The sequence below is a fragment of the Lates calcarifer genome, linkage group LG2, assembly GCF_001640805.2.
Source record: "Lates calcarifer isolate ASB-BC8 linkage group LG2, TLL_Latcal_v3, whole genome shotgun sequence".
In the NCBI taxonomy this organism is placed as follows: Eukaryota; Metazoa; Chordata; class Actinopteri; family Centropomidae; genus Lates; species Lates calcarifer.
The window spans coordinates 13,334,959-13,352,524 of record NC_066834.1 but is presented as its reverse complement, the minus strand read 5'-3'; the positions used below and the strand labels follow the sequence as shown (position 1 = coordinate 13,352,524).

Sequence of the window (17,566 nt, the reverse complement as noted above, 5' to 3'; positions counted from 1 at the left end):
AGCTCTATTTTAGGGTACAATTTGCCCTTGTGTGCACAGTCAGCACACATCATTACATCATCTTCACCTCAGTTCAACTGTGAGCCAAAAAAAAATCCTCTCAACTTGGAAAAGAGTCATGTTCACCACATCAAGAAACATCTGAGTGACTGAGGCTCAGACATTTTATCATAAATGAGCCTTCTTGCCATATTAAAAACAAATGAACATTTATTTTACACAAATTACCACTAAGTTTGGTTTTAATCATAATTAAATTAAATAAAGCTTCTGAATAAAATGTGGATCTTCACCTCGGTATCAGAACTGTGTGGTGCATTAAAGGTTTTTGGTAACATTGAAATCTTTAAAGCATTTTACAAAACTCTGCTGCAGACGTAAAAATAGAATATATGAGGCTTGTGCAAACCCAGTGACAGTGACCTTAATTTACCATATAATAATCAATACCTTCCCTGAAGAGAGGTTACAAACCAATACTGGACCTCATCAGACAGCTGATAGCTCCTGGTTCTAAAATTAGGCCAAACTTAACCAGATGAATCCCACACCGTACCAAATATAAGTGTTGAACTGTTGAAGTTCTGACTTTGGTGATCCCCTGACTTTTCATCTTGCATCACATACATGTCAAACTATAAAAGTTACATGCAAAACGCTTGCACTTAGTGTTTATTTCTAAGTAGCAATTGTTAGCATGATAACTCACAAAACTACATTGGTTAATGTAAGTTTTTCCTATCGCTACATAGCCAATGTTTGCATTAACAGCTGTTTACTTACCAAGGACTTCAGCCATCGTCCCATCATTTAAAGCAGCACTGTGCCACCAGCATGGCTGTACACTCTGAGACTTAAGCTGCTTTCACACGTGCACGGCAAACCTGAACTTTCCTAGACATTACCCAGTGGAGCTGTATGTGTGAACACAAATGTCTGAATCAGTAGGACTGGACTGCCAGCGCCCCTAATACAAAGTCCATGTAATGTCTGATTGAGCTGATGTGTGAACAGAGCATAGAGCAGGTCCCTGTCTGTTTCCCAAGGGAACACATATGAATAGTTTTGACTCCTCAGGATTTTACTTCATCCGTGGCAGAAAAATCTCCACAGCAGCCATCAGAAACTCCTGTAAGTTAAACTGCACTAATAAAACACTGTCATGGTGCTTTCAGACAGTGAGTGGTTGCTGCCACCTACATTTGCCATCATGTGTCAGTGAGGCAACGCGAGGAGAGGCAGCTGCACTCTAATGAACACCACAGCCTGTGCGCAGCATTCAGAGTCTGTTATGTTGACTTTCTTACTTGCATCTGCTGTAAGCCACAGCAACACAGAATACAGAGAGGAAATGATACAGGAGCTAATTTGCTGTCTGAGTCCATGAATGATCACTCTCCTGTAATAGACAGATCAATGAAGAAACAGTACAATTTAAAAACAAAGTACACAATATCAAAATACTAGAGTTCTCCTTTAAGGCTACAAACATCCCATGATGAAATACTCTATAGGAGATTCTCCTGAGACTCTATTCAAAAAGAAAATCTGATATTGTGAATAAATAATTGTCTTGTCCTCAAATGTAATATTTCTCCTACTTTTCCACTGCTGTGTTGATTATAAATGCTGCCAAAAACATTTAACCCCATTGCCCCAAACTAGATCGAAGTAGTAATACAACGTCCAGTGGAGCACATTTTCTAGCACAACAGTGAGCCTGAGAGTTCAGCTCTCTGTAGGTTATAATGTGAACTAGGAGTCATTTTAATTCTACAGTGCAGAGAGGTGCAAAAATGATGGTAAATGTTCAGCAGATTGCTCACATTTTTATAATGCATGTCTTAAACAGCAGTGTGAGTGCTGGTCTCCTTCTGTATTGCAGCTAATAAGGAAAGAGGTGACACTGATCTCCACTTCTATACTTTCACATCTGTTTGGCATTCAGCACAGGAAAAGCAGTCAGTAAGGACGCTCCAAAGAGGCTTAGGCCTCCTCCACCTTCAGGGACGCCCCTCATCTTTATGTATTCTTCAACCACCTGCTTTTATTTGGTATGCATCTCAGGTCCTTTCCAAAATCAAAGTGTGTGAAAGAAGATAATTTGATGCCTCCCCAGCCTGGCTCTATTTATGGTTATGAGGCATGGTGGCAGTCCCTCAGAGGAAGAAGCTGTCCATGTGACTAGTTTTCATAACATGTAGCTTTCAGCAAGGACAGAGGAATAAGGGAGTGGTAATAATTACCTCTTTGAAAACGCTCCCCTGAGGCTTGCTTTGTCCAGCACCTCCTCACATTTCACTAATATTTCTCGTCTACCTTCATTCAGTCACTTCGAAACAAAATGAAAGAAAGTTAAAATTGGTTTAAGTAGCTTGGTAACAGGGTAAAAAAGGGGAATGACTCAGTGCAGTCAGCAGCATCTGAATTCTCAGAGATTCGAGGATGTTTACTCCATATGATTTTTGATTTTGCCGCCACAGTTCTAAAAATATTCTAATGTTGATTCATGGTGTTCAGGCTACTGTTTGAGCACTGATTTACTGATGAAAACAATAAAACCTCAGTTTCTCAGCTGTCTGGACACATGATGTGATATTCCAAAGCTGCATTGTTAGCACCACCAGATCACTGGTTTATAATCATTCCAACAAATATGTTGTCTTTTTCACGTCAGTGAGATAGAAAGCAACATTAGCATGACCTTGGAGCCATGTTTTTCTCCACTTGATGAATCTAGATTAGTCTAGTCTAGTATTCAGTCTCTTTTAGCTCTGTTTTTGGTTTCCACCAACTCCTGATATTTTTTCAGTTAGTGTAACCCCATAGCTGAATGGTTAGGGCCTTAGTGCACTGAGCAGTGAGTCCCTGGTTTGACTCCTGGCTAACCCTTGCTGCTCTCTCCCTGCATTTCTTGTCTCTCTTCACCATCCTAATTAATACAGGCACTAAAGTCATTTGAAAAATTACATTTTTTTTTAGATTTACCTATATTTTCCCAAAGAGGCCACAGCACTATCCATGTTTACATTGCTCTCTCATCACTGATGTATGGATGCAGAAAGATTTAATCCCCTGGGCTTTCTCCCGCTGTCCCCGTTCATAGCTACACGTAGCTGGTCTGACGGATGAAGGCAGTCATGTCCGTTGGTTCCAGCACTCAGGGAACACACTTCTGTGTATGCTGCACTTCCTTCCAGCCCTTATGACACTGTGATTTATTGGACTGGAGCGTCCTGTCACTGGTGGGTAATCGCTGCAGAAACAGTTACACAGACTGGCTGTGGAGAGCCTGGGGATTCACACTGGGATCTTGTTTCATGGATGCAATATGCTGACTGCGCAGTCTTCAACATATTATAAATCCTAATAAAAATGTTGAAATCAATGAGTGTCACTGTGCAACTAGAGCTGAAGTGAAATATTTAATGTCAGCAAAATTAATGTCTGTATGTGGATATTTAAAGGAATAGTTCACTGAAAACTGCTAAAGGATAATTCCAGTAGTTCCAGTGGTGAGTTTCCCTTTAATGTGGCTGTTGAGTCTTGATAACTTTGCATTTCCCACCTTGTTGGGAAACAAGTACTCACACAAAACAGTGTATATTGGGGCAACTGCACAAGTGTCCACAGCTTTCCAAATAGATGTGATATTTACATGAATCATTTCAAGCGCTTGCGTCTCTGCTGAATCCACATTGTGGGTACTATGTAGTCTCGTACCATCCACCACAGCCCGACAAACAACTCCCTAGAAATGTAACTTCACGTCACAGCAACACAGACCACAGCAATTGTGATTGAGCTGCTCAGCCTGCTTGCATATGTCTCTCCGTGGTTGGACAAGCACAGAAAACTCCCCCTCCTTCTGCCTCAATCAGCCCAGTGGTTGTACATGCTGTCTTCTCTGACGTCTCCTCTCTTTCAGGAAAAGTAGCTCTAACTCCAACATGAAGAATCTCAACACAGTGGCAAGTAGAAACCCCACCACCCATCATCAGTACATGGATGCACAGTCAGGCAGGCAAACAGGCATGGAGACACACCAGATGCTCTTACAAATAAACTTGGTGCTGGTTAAACAAACTCAACACCTGAAAGATCTCCAATGTTGGCCCACAGGAAACAGCCGCAGGGGGAGGCAGGCTGCAGGATTATTGAATCCAAGCTGAACGATTCTCCATGACTGCAGAGGGGAGAGAGAATTATTTGTGGACATTCTCTGTGTGGCTGCATGAAATTACCCAGCTGCCCCCAGACCTATTTTTGAAAGGAGCCACAGCTGTTAAATGGGACCTGAGCACCACTCTATTACTGTGTGTGCCTTTGTGTGTGGTATAGTGGTACACACTAAAAATTTAAGGTACAGGAAGAGTAGGACCCGCCATTTTGTGAGTGAAAAAACCTTTTTCAACCAATGTACCATAACAAGCCAGAAGAAAACCTTTTGATCCAACATTAAGGTACAAACATATTTTTCATAGTTCATGTTTAGTACCACTTCAGTCTGAATTAAAGGTGCAGTTACCAGGTGGCTCAGGGCAAAAAGCACTCACGCACCACTACAGAAACAGAGATACATATCCCAGCTGCAGCGCTCAGCCCATTGTGACACATTTGGCACGTTTGCTGGTGGGAAACTGATGAAGGATCATATCCCCAGTACTAGCAGCTCTCTTCTATTGGTCTGTCTGTAGCTTTGCCAGCCCAAAGTTTAAAGATGTGGACCATGACAAACAGAGATCACTGGAAGAAATAAAAAAATGCATATGTGCTATGTGATACATATGTGATACTGCTCTTCTCTTTTTGAAGTGTAGAAATTACAGTTGCCAAGACGACATTTCAAAGAACAGAGAAGAGGCTGAAATATCCTCTTTACTTTGGAGGATTAGTTCTTAAAATGTCTTAAATTCTAATGCACAAATATTTAGTTTTACTTGTTTCTTAAATTTAAATCCGCAGAATCATAAAGTCAACATGAGCATTTATTTGATGTACTAAAGAGAAAAAAAGGCTGCACACTGGTTCATGCAAATCTTTCGCATCCATCAGCCAGTCATCTGTGGAAAAACGTTCAAAGACTTGAATAATAGTGGTACCAGAACACGTCTCCTTCCAAGCTGAGAGGAAAATTACACCCTGGCACATTGTACATGTTTTCACTTACAAAGCTTGTCAATCTCAGGAAAAGGTTAGTGTTTGAAGTGCAGGGACGCTCACTGATCATCCAGAAGTTTCTGTGATTAAAACAGCAACTTGTGTGAAATTACAGTTCTCTCAGTGTTTTTCCTGCTCAACAGCTGTTTCTGGATTTCACATATAATTGTAATCATGCAATTACAGTTGTAGTAATTTAATTCTGATTGATTAAGTCGTGATTACTTGTAACTGTGACAGCTGTTTTTGCATTTATGACCCCTGTTGGTTTTTAATCAAGATGTCTGTTTCCATCTCTGTAATTATGGCCACAGTTTTGTGATTACAGTAAATGTGACTGTAATCATGTTTTCTCTGACAACGCTACAATGCTCGTTGTGTTTTATTGTGTTGTGTTTCTGACAGCTCTTTTTGTATTCTTGTTTGTTTTGTTTTTTTCTTACAGCCACTGTCTCTGTAATTGCGTTTTTCTCTTTGTTCATTTCATAGTCCCACATCTATCTGTGTAATCGTAATTCCTGTGTAATTGTGCTGACATGAGTGATTGACAAGGATGTGCTAATAATGCTGAGTGCATGTGTAGACAAATTCCCAACACACCATACATGCCCTTATTTTATTAACCCCCGACCTCATGCAAAGAGGCTGCAATTACCCAGAGTGCACTGACAGTCACAAAACCTGTGTTTAATTGCGGTGAGAGCAGAGCACTGGGTGTTTTACTTCATTAAAGTAAAAGCCCCACACAGAGCAGTCAAATTAGTAGGAAAATGCACATTTACCGAGCAGAGACCTCAACAAAGTCAGAGAAAGAACGAGACGTAAAGGCATAAATAACCTGGAATTACTGGTGTTAACCACCGTGTCAACACTCTTAAAAGAGGGCATCAGAGGGCAGTTGTAAGTTTGCAGTCCTCACTGCTAGAAAATGTAGACAATATTAAAAGGGCAATATGAAACCACCAAAACCAATAATGAACTGATTCTACTAACAAGTATGGTGTTTATCTTCACAGACCGATGTACAGTGTTTCATTCCTCTCCTCCTGCTACAGAACTCCATTGTTGTCCAAAAACTATTAACAATGCTAGCACCTCTGTGATTGTCCTTTGAGCTAAATGCTAAAACATTTTAGTTTAGCGTGTTAACATTTACTACTTAGCACTAAACATGACCAACAACTGAGGCTTCTTTTGTTTTTCAGGTAGTTAGTCATAATGGAAAATATTAGACAAATACATTTTGACCTGATAATGGCGAAAGGTCAGACAACCACCAAAGTTTTTACAGTTCATCCTCAGGGGAACAAGAATGTCTGAACCACATTTCAAGGAAATCTTACCAAAAGTTGTTGAGATCTTTCACCAAAAAAAAAACATCCTCATGGTGGCGCTGAGGGAGATCGTCCTTGTTATTAGGAGTCATCCTCTGAGCACCATGAATGTCATGTAAAATTTCATCCTAATCTCTCTTGATAGTTGTTGAGATATTTGTAGGATTGTACCCAACTCAGAATTTAGTCAATTGAATTGGATGTGGCTGAATAAAAATCTACACAGCTTAGTTATGAAATTCTACTGTACCTGTACTGTGAGTGTCTCTACTGCCGGGATGCTGAGAGCTGGTTTTAATTCGCCATAACACCAGTAGTTTCTGCTTCAGCTGTGTGTATTATCATGACATGCATGCAGTTCTCAGCAAGCAGAATTTACCGGACACTGGAATTGAGAGTATCGGAGCAGACAACAGTGGGTGACGTTCCTTCATTGCCATGAACACACACACTGCTGTTTATTTAGACTCAGCCCCACACAGACCGTCCTGCTGCCTCACATGCTCACTACAGCACCAAATGTGGATTCATCTGCCACCGAAAATAGTCCCCAGTAACGGTGCAGTTTCTCCTGATGTTTGATTAAAAACTACAGCTAACAGCTGTTTTAGGAAATTACTGAACCCTTTTAAAAACGATACTTAGTATTTGTGAGGTGTTTTTAAAGTTTTATATTTTCAATAAGGGCCAATGGAGAGACACAGTAAAGTAGGGACAGAGAGTAAATCTCTACTCTCTATTCTCCATTACTAAGTGTGTGGTTAGTGTGTCCAGGAGAAAGTGAAGTTTGTTATGTTTCGTTCCATGAGTAAACAGAAGAACAGTCACCACTAAGAAACCAAAAAATGACCTTTAAAATTGACATTTTAAAAGCTCAAATGACACAAAATAGGTGAGATCCCTCGCAGTTGTCACGCTCCTGATTGAATTTGCAGATATTAATCTAAACTGCTCGTTGTCTCCTCGGATGTGACAGGTGGCTGTATGTTAGTTTTAACTGGTAAACACCATCAGGGCCATAAGTGCACAGTTGGTCCTCTTCACACCCCCACTGATGGCCCCACTTACATCAACATGTCCTCCTCAGCGGCAGCCAACGTCCCTCCATGTGTCATATGATCCCACAGGGACAGGCTGTCAGTGTCACGTCCTCAGAACTGACAAAAACTGTTACTGCCGATGTGTCATCCTGCATTTCTCTGTCCTGCTTCTTCTTGTGCGTGTGCTCATATCAACTCATTTCTCTGTGAGCTAGTGAGACGACATCTTCATGTTGCTCATATTGTCCAGACAAGTGTCCAAAACTTATAGATGTTAAATTTGTAATGATAAATAATGATTTTGTTTTCAAAATAGCTGCTGATGTAATGACGATTGAATAAATATGACGAATTGACTAATTGTCCGGTTGGTTCATCTCCACGTACTATGTGATCCTATAATGTGACTGAAGCTGTGCCATCAATTCGTAACAAATTACACGACAAAAAAACAAAAAATCTTTGTGCAGCATATTTGAGGAAGTTGTCACAATGAACTCATGTCCGCACCGTGACATTTGTGGTGTTTAAATGTTTTTGAACTATGTTAATGTGCTGTTTTGATGCTTTTCATTGAGTAATGTGTGTGTGTCTCTCTCTCTCTGCAGGGGCAGGGGGAGGTTTCAGCGAGGGGCTCAGCCATGGAGGGTGACTGCCTCAGTTGTATGAAGTATTTGATGTTTATCTTCAACTTCTTCATCTTTGTAAGTTCAACACTTTTCTCTGCTCCTTCGTCTTCTTCTGTTTAAAATCAGACTGAAAGTGGTCCTGTGTGGACTTTGATTTGAGAATGTTTTAGAAGATAAAAATGAAAAAGTCAGTAGAAGCTTGCAGTATACTGTTTAAATTCCCACATTGGAGTTGAATTCTTGTAACTGACACCAACAGCATTTTTCCAGCTCTTTTGCAGAACCTTCAGCACAGTAAATATCTAATGGTGCAGTAGAGATCTTTTCTGACTGAATAATTAACCCTCTCATTCCTAGCTGGGTGGCTCCTTCCTGCTGGGTGTCGGTGTTTGGGTGCTGGTGGACCCAATGGGCTTCAGGGAGATTGTGGCGGCCAACCCCCTGCTGTTCACAGGGGTCTACGTCATCCTGGCCATGGGCAGCATGCTGTTCCTGCTAGGCTTCCTGGGCTGTTGTGGAGCCATCAGGGAGAACAAATGTCTCCTACTCTTTGTGAGTTAAGAGCTGTCTCTCGTTAATATGTTTAGGACAGCAATTTATTAGTTTCACTCAGCTAGTGTGTGATCATCTTACATGAAAGAAAACTTTTTAAAAAGTCTAAAGAAAGTCTAAAATCTCTGCTTCTCCACCACAGAGCTACGTCTGCTTTATTTATGAGGCTGCAGTTTTTATTTATACTCCTCTGTGGCCAGTGGACGCTCCAAAAGTCAAAACTAAATGTCTTTTCAACATTTTCTCAGTCACATTGTGCAGTGAGATGTTTCTCATATAGTTATTGTTTTAACTCATTTGCTTCCTCTTTGCCAGTGTTTGGCACTTTTCATCTCCACCCATAGAGCAAGACATAAGTAGATATATAGTGGAGCAGTTAACAAAGTTTTTAAATCTCTTTTCGCACACTGTCCATATTAAAATCACACTGAAAAGGTTTTTAAATACTGTGCAGCACATTGTACACAGAAGATTAGAAATATCTGCACACACTCACATACACATCAGTTAAAGTATTCATGTTGTGTTGTTTTCAGTTGTTTAATCCTCCTTTATATTTATGTGTCAAAAAATCACATCAGCCCACAAAGGTGGTTTAACTACAAACAAGACTGAAGAGCAACCATCACCATCTCGGCTCTGCCTGTGTGTTATGTAATACCAGAGTGGGATGATACAAGTGTGCCATCTAGAGGAGCTGATTATAATGGTGCAAGAATATCCATCCATCCATTATCTATACCCTCTGTAAGGTTCACCGGGGGGCTTGACACTGGGCAGGACTGGACAGACTAGTCTACTGCAGAGCTGACATATAGAGACACACTCACATTCACACCTATGGGCAAGAATTAACCTAATCTGCATGTCTTTGGACTGTGGGAAGAAGCTGGAGTACTTAGAGAGAACCCACACAGGCACAGAGTGAACATGCAAACTCTGCACAGAAATCCCTCCAGGACAAACCGTGTGTTCAAACCCAGAACCTTCTTACTGTGAGGCGATAGTGTAACCACTGCTCCCCTGTGCCGCCCCTGGTGCAGGACTAGAATAAGATTATTACTCTCAGTGTGTTCACTCAGCACTTACCTCACCATCCAGTCCACTGCTTTGTGCTGTGTAGGCTGAGACATTGATTTTGTTTGTTGTATCATATTTATTCTGCTTTTAATTTGAAAATCTTTTCATGACTCCTATATCTTGAATCACAATGATGCTAGGACATGTCAGTGTAGAGTATTAGTCCATAAGTACGAGCTTGTTGGGTGACACTGTTTCTATCTTTTCTCAGTTTTTCATGCTCATCCTCTTCATCTTCCTCGCTGAGCTGGCAGCTGCCATCCTTGCCTTCCTTTTCAGGGAGCATGTGAGTATGTCAGTAGTTGATGATTGTAAACAAGAGTCACATCAGATGAACAGAACTGTTGTTCGTCCGTCCCATTCTCATGAACGCAATATCTCAGTAACACCTTGTGTGAATTTCTTCATATTTGGTACAAATGTTCATTTGGACTCAAGGATGAACTGATTAGATTTTGTTGGTCAAAGGTCAAAGGTCACTGTGACAGAGGCAGAGGCAGACAGCTGTGAGGTGGTTATTCTAGTTATGTCAAAAGAACACTTATTATTCTATTCTTGAATATTACTGAGTAGAGTCCAGTGTGAGTTAATCAACCAGTATTTCTATAGAATACTTTTACGTGTCTATAACATGCATTTTTCTTTAGTGGCTGATTTTAACCCATAAGAGCCCACAGTAACACAGCTACCACCAACTTTTTAAATGTTGTCAAAAGTTCCTCATAATTGATTTTTAACTCATGAAGTCCCCAAGAAAATTAAAAAAATTATTAAAAAAATAAAATGTTGTTTACGTCTCATACATTTAGTCTGTTTTACATCCCCCATAATTGATAATTTATCGTTTTTCTAAAAGGAGAAATGGGTCTGGGCTCTTATGGGTTAATCCTGAGGGGACGTCAACAACAAGAAACTGCATCATTTTATATGATTCTGTTCATACAGAAGATAAGTTAATGATTATACTTGATACAAACGTGTCACATTTGATGTGTCTAAAGTCATGATATAGATACTTTCCTCAAATCACTGAGCCCTGACGTACAGTTGATGTATAGCTGCGCACAGGCACTCACAGACATGGGCAGATTTCATTTCATTTTATATTTTGGGAGCTGTAAAAAACTGTTGATGAAACTCCAGGAGCTGACTGTGTGTTTTAATAGACATCATCTCCAGAGGTTATAGGTCATGGATATCTGGTTATAGGAGAGTTTCCTGAAGTGTGTTTGTGTCTCTGCTCAGTTAACCAGAGAGTATTTCACCAGGGAGCTGAAACGTCACTATCAAGGTCAGAACAACACTGATGTTTTCACCTCAACATGGAACGCCATCATGACCACGGTGAGGCATCAGTTACCACTCTTCTTTTTAATCAATTCAACATGAGAACAGTACTGTCCATCAATGTCCAGGTCCTACAATCTGCTCTTCTGTTCCCTCCCATCATGCATCTCTGTGCAGTTTGATTGCTGTGGCGTAAGTGGTCCCGAGGACTTTGAGGAGAGCCTCTTCAGGCTCCTCAACCCCAATAAGATGGTCCCTGAGGCCTGCTGCCAGAGGAACAGTTATCTTGGAGACGTCAGTGTGGAGCAGTGTGTGAGCGGCAGCGTGGCCTTCAGACACAACAAGGTCACGAGAGGAAACACGAAACACAAAATCACAAAAAAAGATGCAACAGTTTAAAACACACCACTAAAAGTCTAGACTGTTTTTACTGACTTTACCCATTGTTGTTTAAGCAGAATTTTAATCAAGGTTGAGCCATTTTAACTCCTTTATATCGATCACTGTAACAACAGAAATGTTGCTCCCCTGCTACAATACTGCCTTAAAGCTGGGACATGCAGATTGAATTACTTTTTATGGTTTTTAAAACTATAATTTATTCAGACAGTCTCACATCATCTGCTCAGCTGTTCTCACACAGTTAAACGAGCTAAAGATCAACAACACAAACAGTGAATCTGAAGAAAAAATGCTTTGAACTAAATGTTTCAGCTTTATTGTCCATTTGTATTAATGAGACACAATAAATATGAGACATAATAAGTTAATTTTAATACGGTCCAATAAATATCTGCTTCTGATCCTTTGATATTTGACTTTGATATTTCATGTAAACTACTGTCTAACAAATTCATCATTTTATATCATGATCATGCTGTTTGTTTTGAATGTGTATATTTACTTTGCAAAACAAAAATCACCAACTTGTGCAGCAACATTTCATTGCTGAAATACAGAGTAGTGGATTAAAATGGAAATATTAAGAAAGCACAAGAAAATTAGAAGACATAGACAGAAACTATGAATCAGGCATCAAGAGATGTCTCCAAATAACAAGACTCTTTCATTCATTTTATCATAGTGAAATGTATTTTTTGAGTTCAGTAACTGATGTGTTGTATTACTGAGACTTTTACATACTTTCATACACTTTAAATATAGAAAAGTGAACACTACACAAAACAGTCTAGTTCTCTGTTATTAATAACATTGCGATTATTCATTTTCATAACCAGGTTGTGAGTCAAAACCACTTCTTTCTTTTCTGTTTTCTTGCTGCAGGGCTGTTACTCAGCGATGGTCGACTACTTTGAGACGTACATCTACACAGCTGGAGCTCTGGCCATTGTGGTGCTGACAATCGAAGTATGCTCTGTGTTTTCTCACTTTGTATCAAAATACTTAATAATTTATTTTGCTGCTTCCTTTTTACAAAAGAGGGATTCAGGACAGAACACACAACAGCATTATACATAAAGATAAGCGATGACAGCACAGATAACAGCATAGGCCACGTTTCTACAACAGAGTCCTCTAATGAATTTCTTTCAGTGAACAACAGCGTTGAGTTAGTTATAGCTTTACTCAGTCGCTGAGGAGTCTGACACTCTGTATGTCTGTAGGCAGTTAAACTGAAATGCTGAGATGAGTGATAGTATTTATTTGAGTCTGATTATTTCTTCAGAGTCTGATTGATTTCTGGCTGCCAACCTGTTGTTCTCTTGTCAGTGCAGATTGAAAGATAAACCTGATGAAATTCAAAGACACAAACCAACAATGAATATATCTTAACAAAAACACACACAGCGCCTTGCTGCCCCCAGATACACACTGGAACAACAAATGTGGATTAATCTGCTGCTGAAAACAGTCCCCAACAAATGCACACTGAATGAATGAATGAATTAAACCTTTATTGCTCCTCGAGGACAGAGAGCATAAAAAATATAAAAACTTCAGTGATTATATGACAGTATATAACATGAAATATAAGAATAAAATATGACATACAACATCAGAATGTAAAAGCATCTTAAAAAGCATCATTAAGTAGATTTATAAAGGACATCAAGTGCGAGCGGCACTAAAATTCAGATTCATATTCAGACCAGACCATGTAATCAGAGCTTGTTAAGCAGCTGAATGCTGGTGGGATGAAGGATGCCTCCTTTAGTAGAAGATAAGAACATATATTCAAACCATAGAGATAAATTATAGTGTACTGGTTTGTCATAAAAGTAATGCTGCACATCGGTTCCCCAATTATCCTGCCACCCAGTTTCATGTATGTTCTTTGACTGTAATCTTAATATAAAATGTTGCTAAAGTTATTGTACTTGATTAAAAGCCTGACTCCATTTCTTGTGCCGCCACCATTCGTGTCTGCCAACATTTTCAGACAAATGAAGTGATGAAGAGTTTGTGCTTCTCTTCTCAGCTTTAACTCTTCCTGATCCCTGTGTGTCTCCTTCTCTCTCCAGCTCTTCGCCATGGTGTTTGCCATGTGTTTATTCAGAGGCATCCAGTAAACTCCTGCGTGCACGGCCAGGGTCATCATCAGCCGTCGAACGGGCACAAGCAGGAGGGAAAACAAAACTGTAAAATATGGAATGTATTTGTACAGTGATAGATTATGTGTCTCATTGGTTTTGTGGCATCATTTTGTACTTCACAGCAGCAGCAGGGCATTTGAGGTACCGCTTTGGGCACAATAGACACACACAGGAAGTAATCCGTGACCTGAGGCTGAGGTTCAGCAATGACTGCAGTGTTTACGCTAAAGTAAAATGTTAACACCGGTGAGTCAAGGTTCCACAAGAGGGGAAAACTGAATTATAGATGGTCTTATAAATACAGAAGACACTACAGTCCAGGACTAATCTGTGTCCTGGAAACTGTCCTAGAGCTGGAAACACACCACGCACAACTTAGAACCTGGTTTATATCCTCAATTTCACTGTGATGATTGATTTTCAGGGTCATGGAAAGCCTGCACATTTCTGCACTAGTTCAGGTACCTGTGGACAGGCAGCACACTTTATACTGCAGTGAGCCTCAGAACAGTAAAAACTGTCAGGATCAGCTAGTCAACAGTGGAAACCAGATCTCAGGACAATGGGCCTCATGCAAGAACATTTTCATCTTCTTATCATAAACCTGTTTTCCTAAGAGGTTTGCTCATGTTCCAACTCTTTTAGCTGCACAAGCTTATTGGGTGCTCATTTCAGCCACCTGTCCAGGTATAGAAGCATGATTGATAGATTTAATAAATTAATTGTTGAGGACATCAGCTCTGCAGTATAGTGGGCAAGTTTCTTTCCCAGATATTGACTAAAATGAAGACTTTTACAGCAGAGAGCTTCAAGTTTTGCTGTGGGAAATAAACAGACACAAACAGAACAAATTCAGCAGTATCTTTATTAGAAATGATTAATACATTATGAACAACAGATAAACAGAGAATAGTTTAACATGTTAGCTTGATGCTGAGCAGTCATCTTGTTACACAGTAACACAGTTGGTGACTAAAATGGGAATCAGAAAGGAGACGTGATCGACATGGAGATGGATGATGTTAAACTTTTACTATGTGATTATTGGTTAAACCTGTAATTTCATCTGACTCATTTGACACATAAGCTGACAGAAGGAGTCTCTCACTTTTTTATGACCAAGTATTAAAATCTCAAAATATCTTCTTAGAGCATCTATTTCTATGAATGATACAACTTTTTTGACTTATATCTATTATCTAAATTATTACATTATTCTGGAAGTACTATATATATATATATATATATATATATATATATCAGGAATGTTGAGAGGGAATAGTTGTAACATATTTAAATTCATTAAGTTCATTCTTTCAGAATAAAGGACTGTGGTTCTTCAAATAGTGATTTCTCGTGACCACTTGTGAATGTAGTTCTTACCTGAGAGAAAATCCTAGTTACAAGAAAGTTGGTGAATGTGACGACTTGAGTCAGATCATTCAATCTTGGCCATGTAAGAAAGAATCTGTTCTTGCTTGAAGCTGATTGTCTTCAAAATAAGTCATAAATCTTTAAACACGATGCAGAGTCTTTAGGATTTTTAAAAGTTGTATTTTATGTTTACAAGACTTTGTACATTCATGTAGAGCTCTGTGTAAAGTATTAATTAAAATGGTATTTAAGTTTGTCTTGGAGCACCTGTAAATTCAAGCATCTTCACACAATGAAACTGAATATGTGTGAGTGTGTGAGAGTGCGTGTATGTGTGTGTTTATGTAAATAATCCTGTGTAGGACTTTTCTCTTTGTGCACAGTGTGATAATGTAAATTTCGTCAGTGGTTATAAAAATGGAAGTTTAGTTAAAATAACATTTTTATGTGTGTTTGAAAACTGCTGTTGATTTGTATACATGGCACTGATTAAACTGATTGCTGTGACCTGAGTGTTGTAACGTTTTATTTATGTGGAAACGTTAAATCACACACATAGAACAAAAACTTGATCTTAGTGTTTTTCAACATGTTTAGTTTGTTTCAAATTAATTGTGAGCAGTTTGACCATGTAGTTATTTTTTTATTTTCAGATTATCATGAAAAAACTCAAACTAATTTTGTGTTTGATAAATATGTCTTCTGTCATATAAACAGAGCAAAACACTGAAATTAAAAATAAATGGCGATGAAACTGTTCCCTCGCGGATCTTTTAACCAATCAGATTTCGAGATGGCGAGACGAGGGCCATCTAGCAGGTCTACCGTGACGTCAGCATTTTCTTGCCATTTCATTGGATGATCAGAGAGCGACTGCTCAGAACTAGCAAACCGCATCTGTGGCTAGTAGCGCAAGCTAAAACATGTTAGCACTGATTTAATAGCTGTTTTTTTCAACCCACAATGGCTGGACGGCGAGGAAGAGTTCAATGTACCTGTTGAAGAGGTTGTCTGTGCGTCTCAGTTCCAACAATAAGTCCTTTTCTATTGTCATGGAGGCTAATGCTGAAAGTCGAGTCTGCCCCGTCGTACTTCTCATAAAGTATTAATTCACTTTAAGGCTGAGAATGTCCGCTCGACAGAGGCAGTTTTTTCATTTGTCTACAAATAATCAACAGTTTCGGTGAGTAAAATGCATTTGCCTATATCTTTATTGTTTCGTCTTTGTCGTTTTATTAGTTAATATTGATGCTCCTGCTGGAGATGAGGTGTGTGTGTATGGAGACCTGTTGAACTGTGTTAATTGGGTTTTGATGCCAAGTTCTCTTACACTGCGTTTCTGTATATTGTTGATGGTTTCTATAGCAGTGACATCACAATGACGGCATTAAGAGGTGAGTTAATTCAGGTAGGACACCAGTGAGGGCCTAGGCTTACTCTTAAAATGCAGAGGGTGTTTCTGCCTCCTGGACCCAAACTGGAAGAAGGATCCACAGTAGAGGAGCCTGACAGTTGAGGGCTCTGTCTCCCATTCATAGAAACTCTAGGAACCACCAGTAAACCAGCACTCTGGGAGAACAAGGTTCTAGTGGGATAACAGGGAAGTATAAGCTCTTTAAGGTAGGATGGTGCCTGACCATCGAGGGCTTTGTAGGTGAGGAGGAGGATTTTAAATTCTATTCTGCCAATGTAGAGAAGCTGACACAGGCAAAATATGATCTCTTTTTCTAGTTCCTCGCAGTAATTGTACTGCAGCATTGTGGACCAACTGGAGAGTCTTTAGAGACTTGTTTGAACCAGACAATAATGAATTGCAGTAGTCTAGACCAGAAGTAACAAGTGCATGGACTAGTTTTTCTGCATCCTTTTGAGACAGTAAGTGCCTGATTTTGGCAATATTAGACAGATGGAAGAAGGCTGTCCTAGAAGTTTGTTTTGTATCACAGATAACTTAGAGATTCCTTATGATGGGGCTGGAGGCCAGGATAATGTGTAACCAACCTTTACTGTATGTGTTTCTGAGTTGTTCAGGGCCAAGTACAATAACATTTTGTCTGAGTTTAGCAGCAGAAAATTCCTGGTCATCCAAGTCTTAATAAGGCTTCACTGACAAGTATAGTTGGGTGTCATCTGTATAACAATGGAAGTTCATGGAGTGATTCCTGATAACATTGCTGAAGATGTGTGTGGAATCATTGACTTTTAGGTGGCAGCCCTGTTAAAAACATTGAATGTGAATTTGTTAATATTTTAAGCAGCAGTCCCCAAGTGTTGGCAGTTGTTCACAACATCATGTTTCTGTAAAATTTCATTTACCCATAACCCCCTACTCAGCCCATTTTATTTTACTATATGATGCAATACTTTAAATGGTGCTGCCACAAGGAACTGTGGGACAGCAGTATCTCCTTTGTCCCCTACTGTGGTCCACTGTGGTTGAAAATTGTTTTACTCCCCCCTCTAATGCAAATAATAGTTTGGTCTGTCACGCCAGCGCGTCCATATCATATGATTCATATACTTTGGCAAGGATGGCAAAATGTTGACCAACCAGC

The 17,566-nt window shown here is 39.6% G+C and overlaps 1 protein-coding gene across 3 annotated transcripts in view; it reads left to right on the top strand.

The window, feature by feature from the left end:
- The window catches only part of LOC108894296 (tetraspanin-18), a 35,054-nt gene extending 19,536 nt beyond the window's left edge, over positions 1 to 15,518 (top strand). For all 3 annotated transcript variants that reach the window (XM_018692918.2, XM_018692920.2, XM_018692917.2), the window contains exons 3-9: positions 8,143 to 8,238; positions 8,521 to 8,715; positions 10,007 to 10,081; positions 11,041 to 11,139; positions 11,260 to 11,427; positions 12,367 to 12,450; positions 13,566 to 15,518. In XM_018692918.2, the coding sequence (XP_018548434.1) occupies positions 8,143 to 8,238; positions 8,521 to 8,715; positions 10,007 to 10,081; positions 11,041 to 11,139; positions 11,260 to 11,427; positions 12,367 to 12,450; positions 13,566 to 13,613 (765 nt within the window). In that variant the 3' untranslated portion in view covers positions 13,614 to 15,518. The remainder of the gene's footprint in view (positions 1 to 8,142; positions 8,239 to 8,520; positions 8,716 to 10,006; positions 10,082 to 11,040; positions 11,140 to 11,259; positions 11,428 to 12,366; positions 12,451 to 13,565) is intronic.
- The last annotated feature ends 2,048 nt before the right edge of the window (positions 15,519 to 17,566 follow it).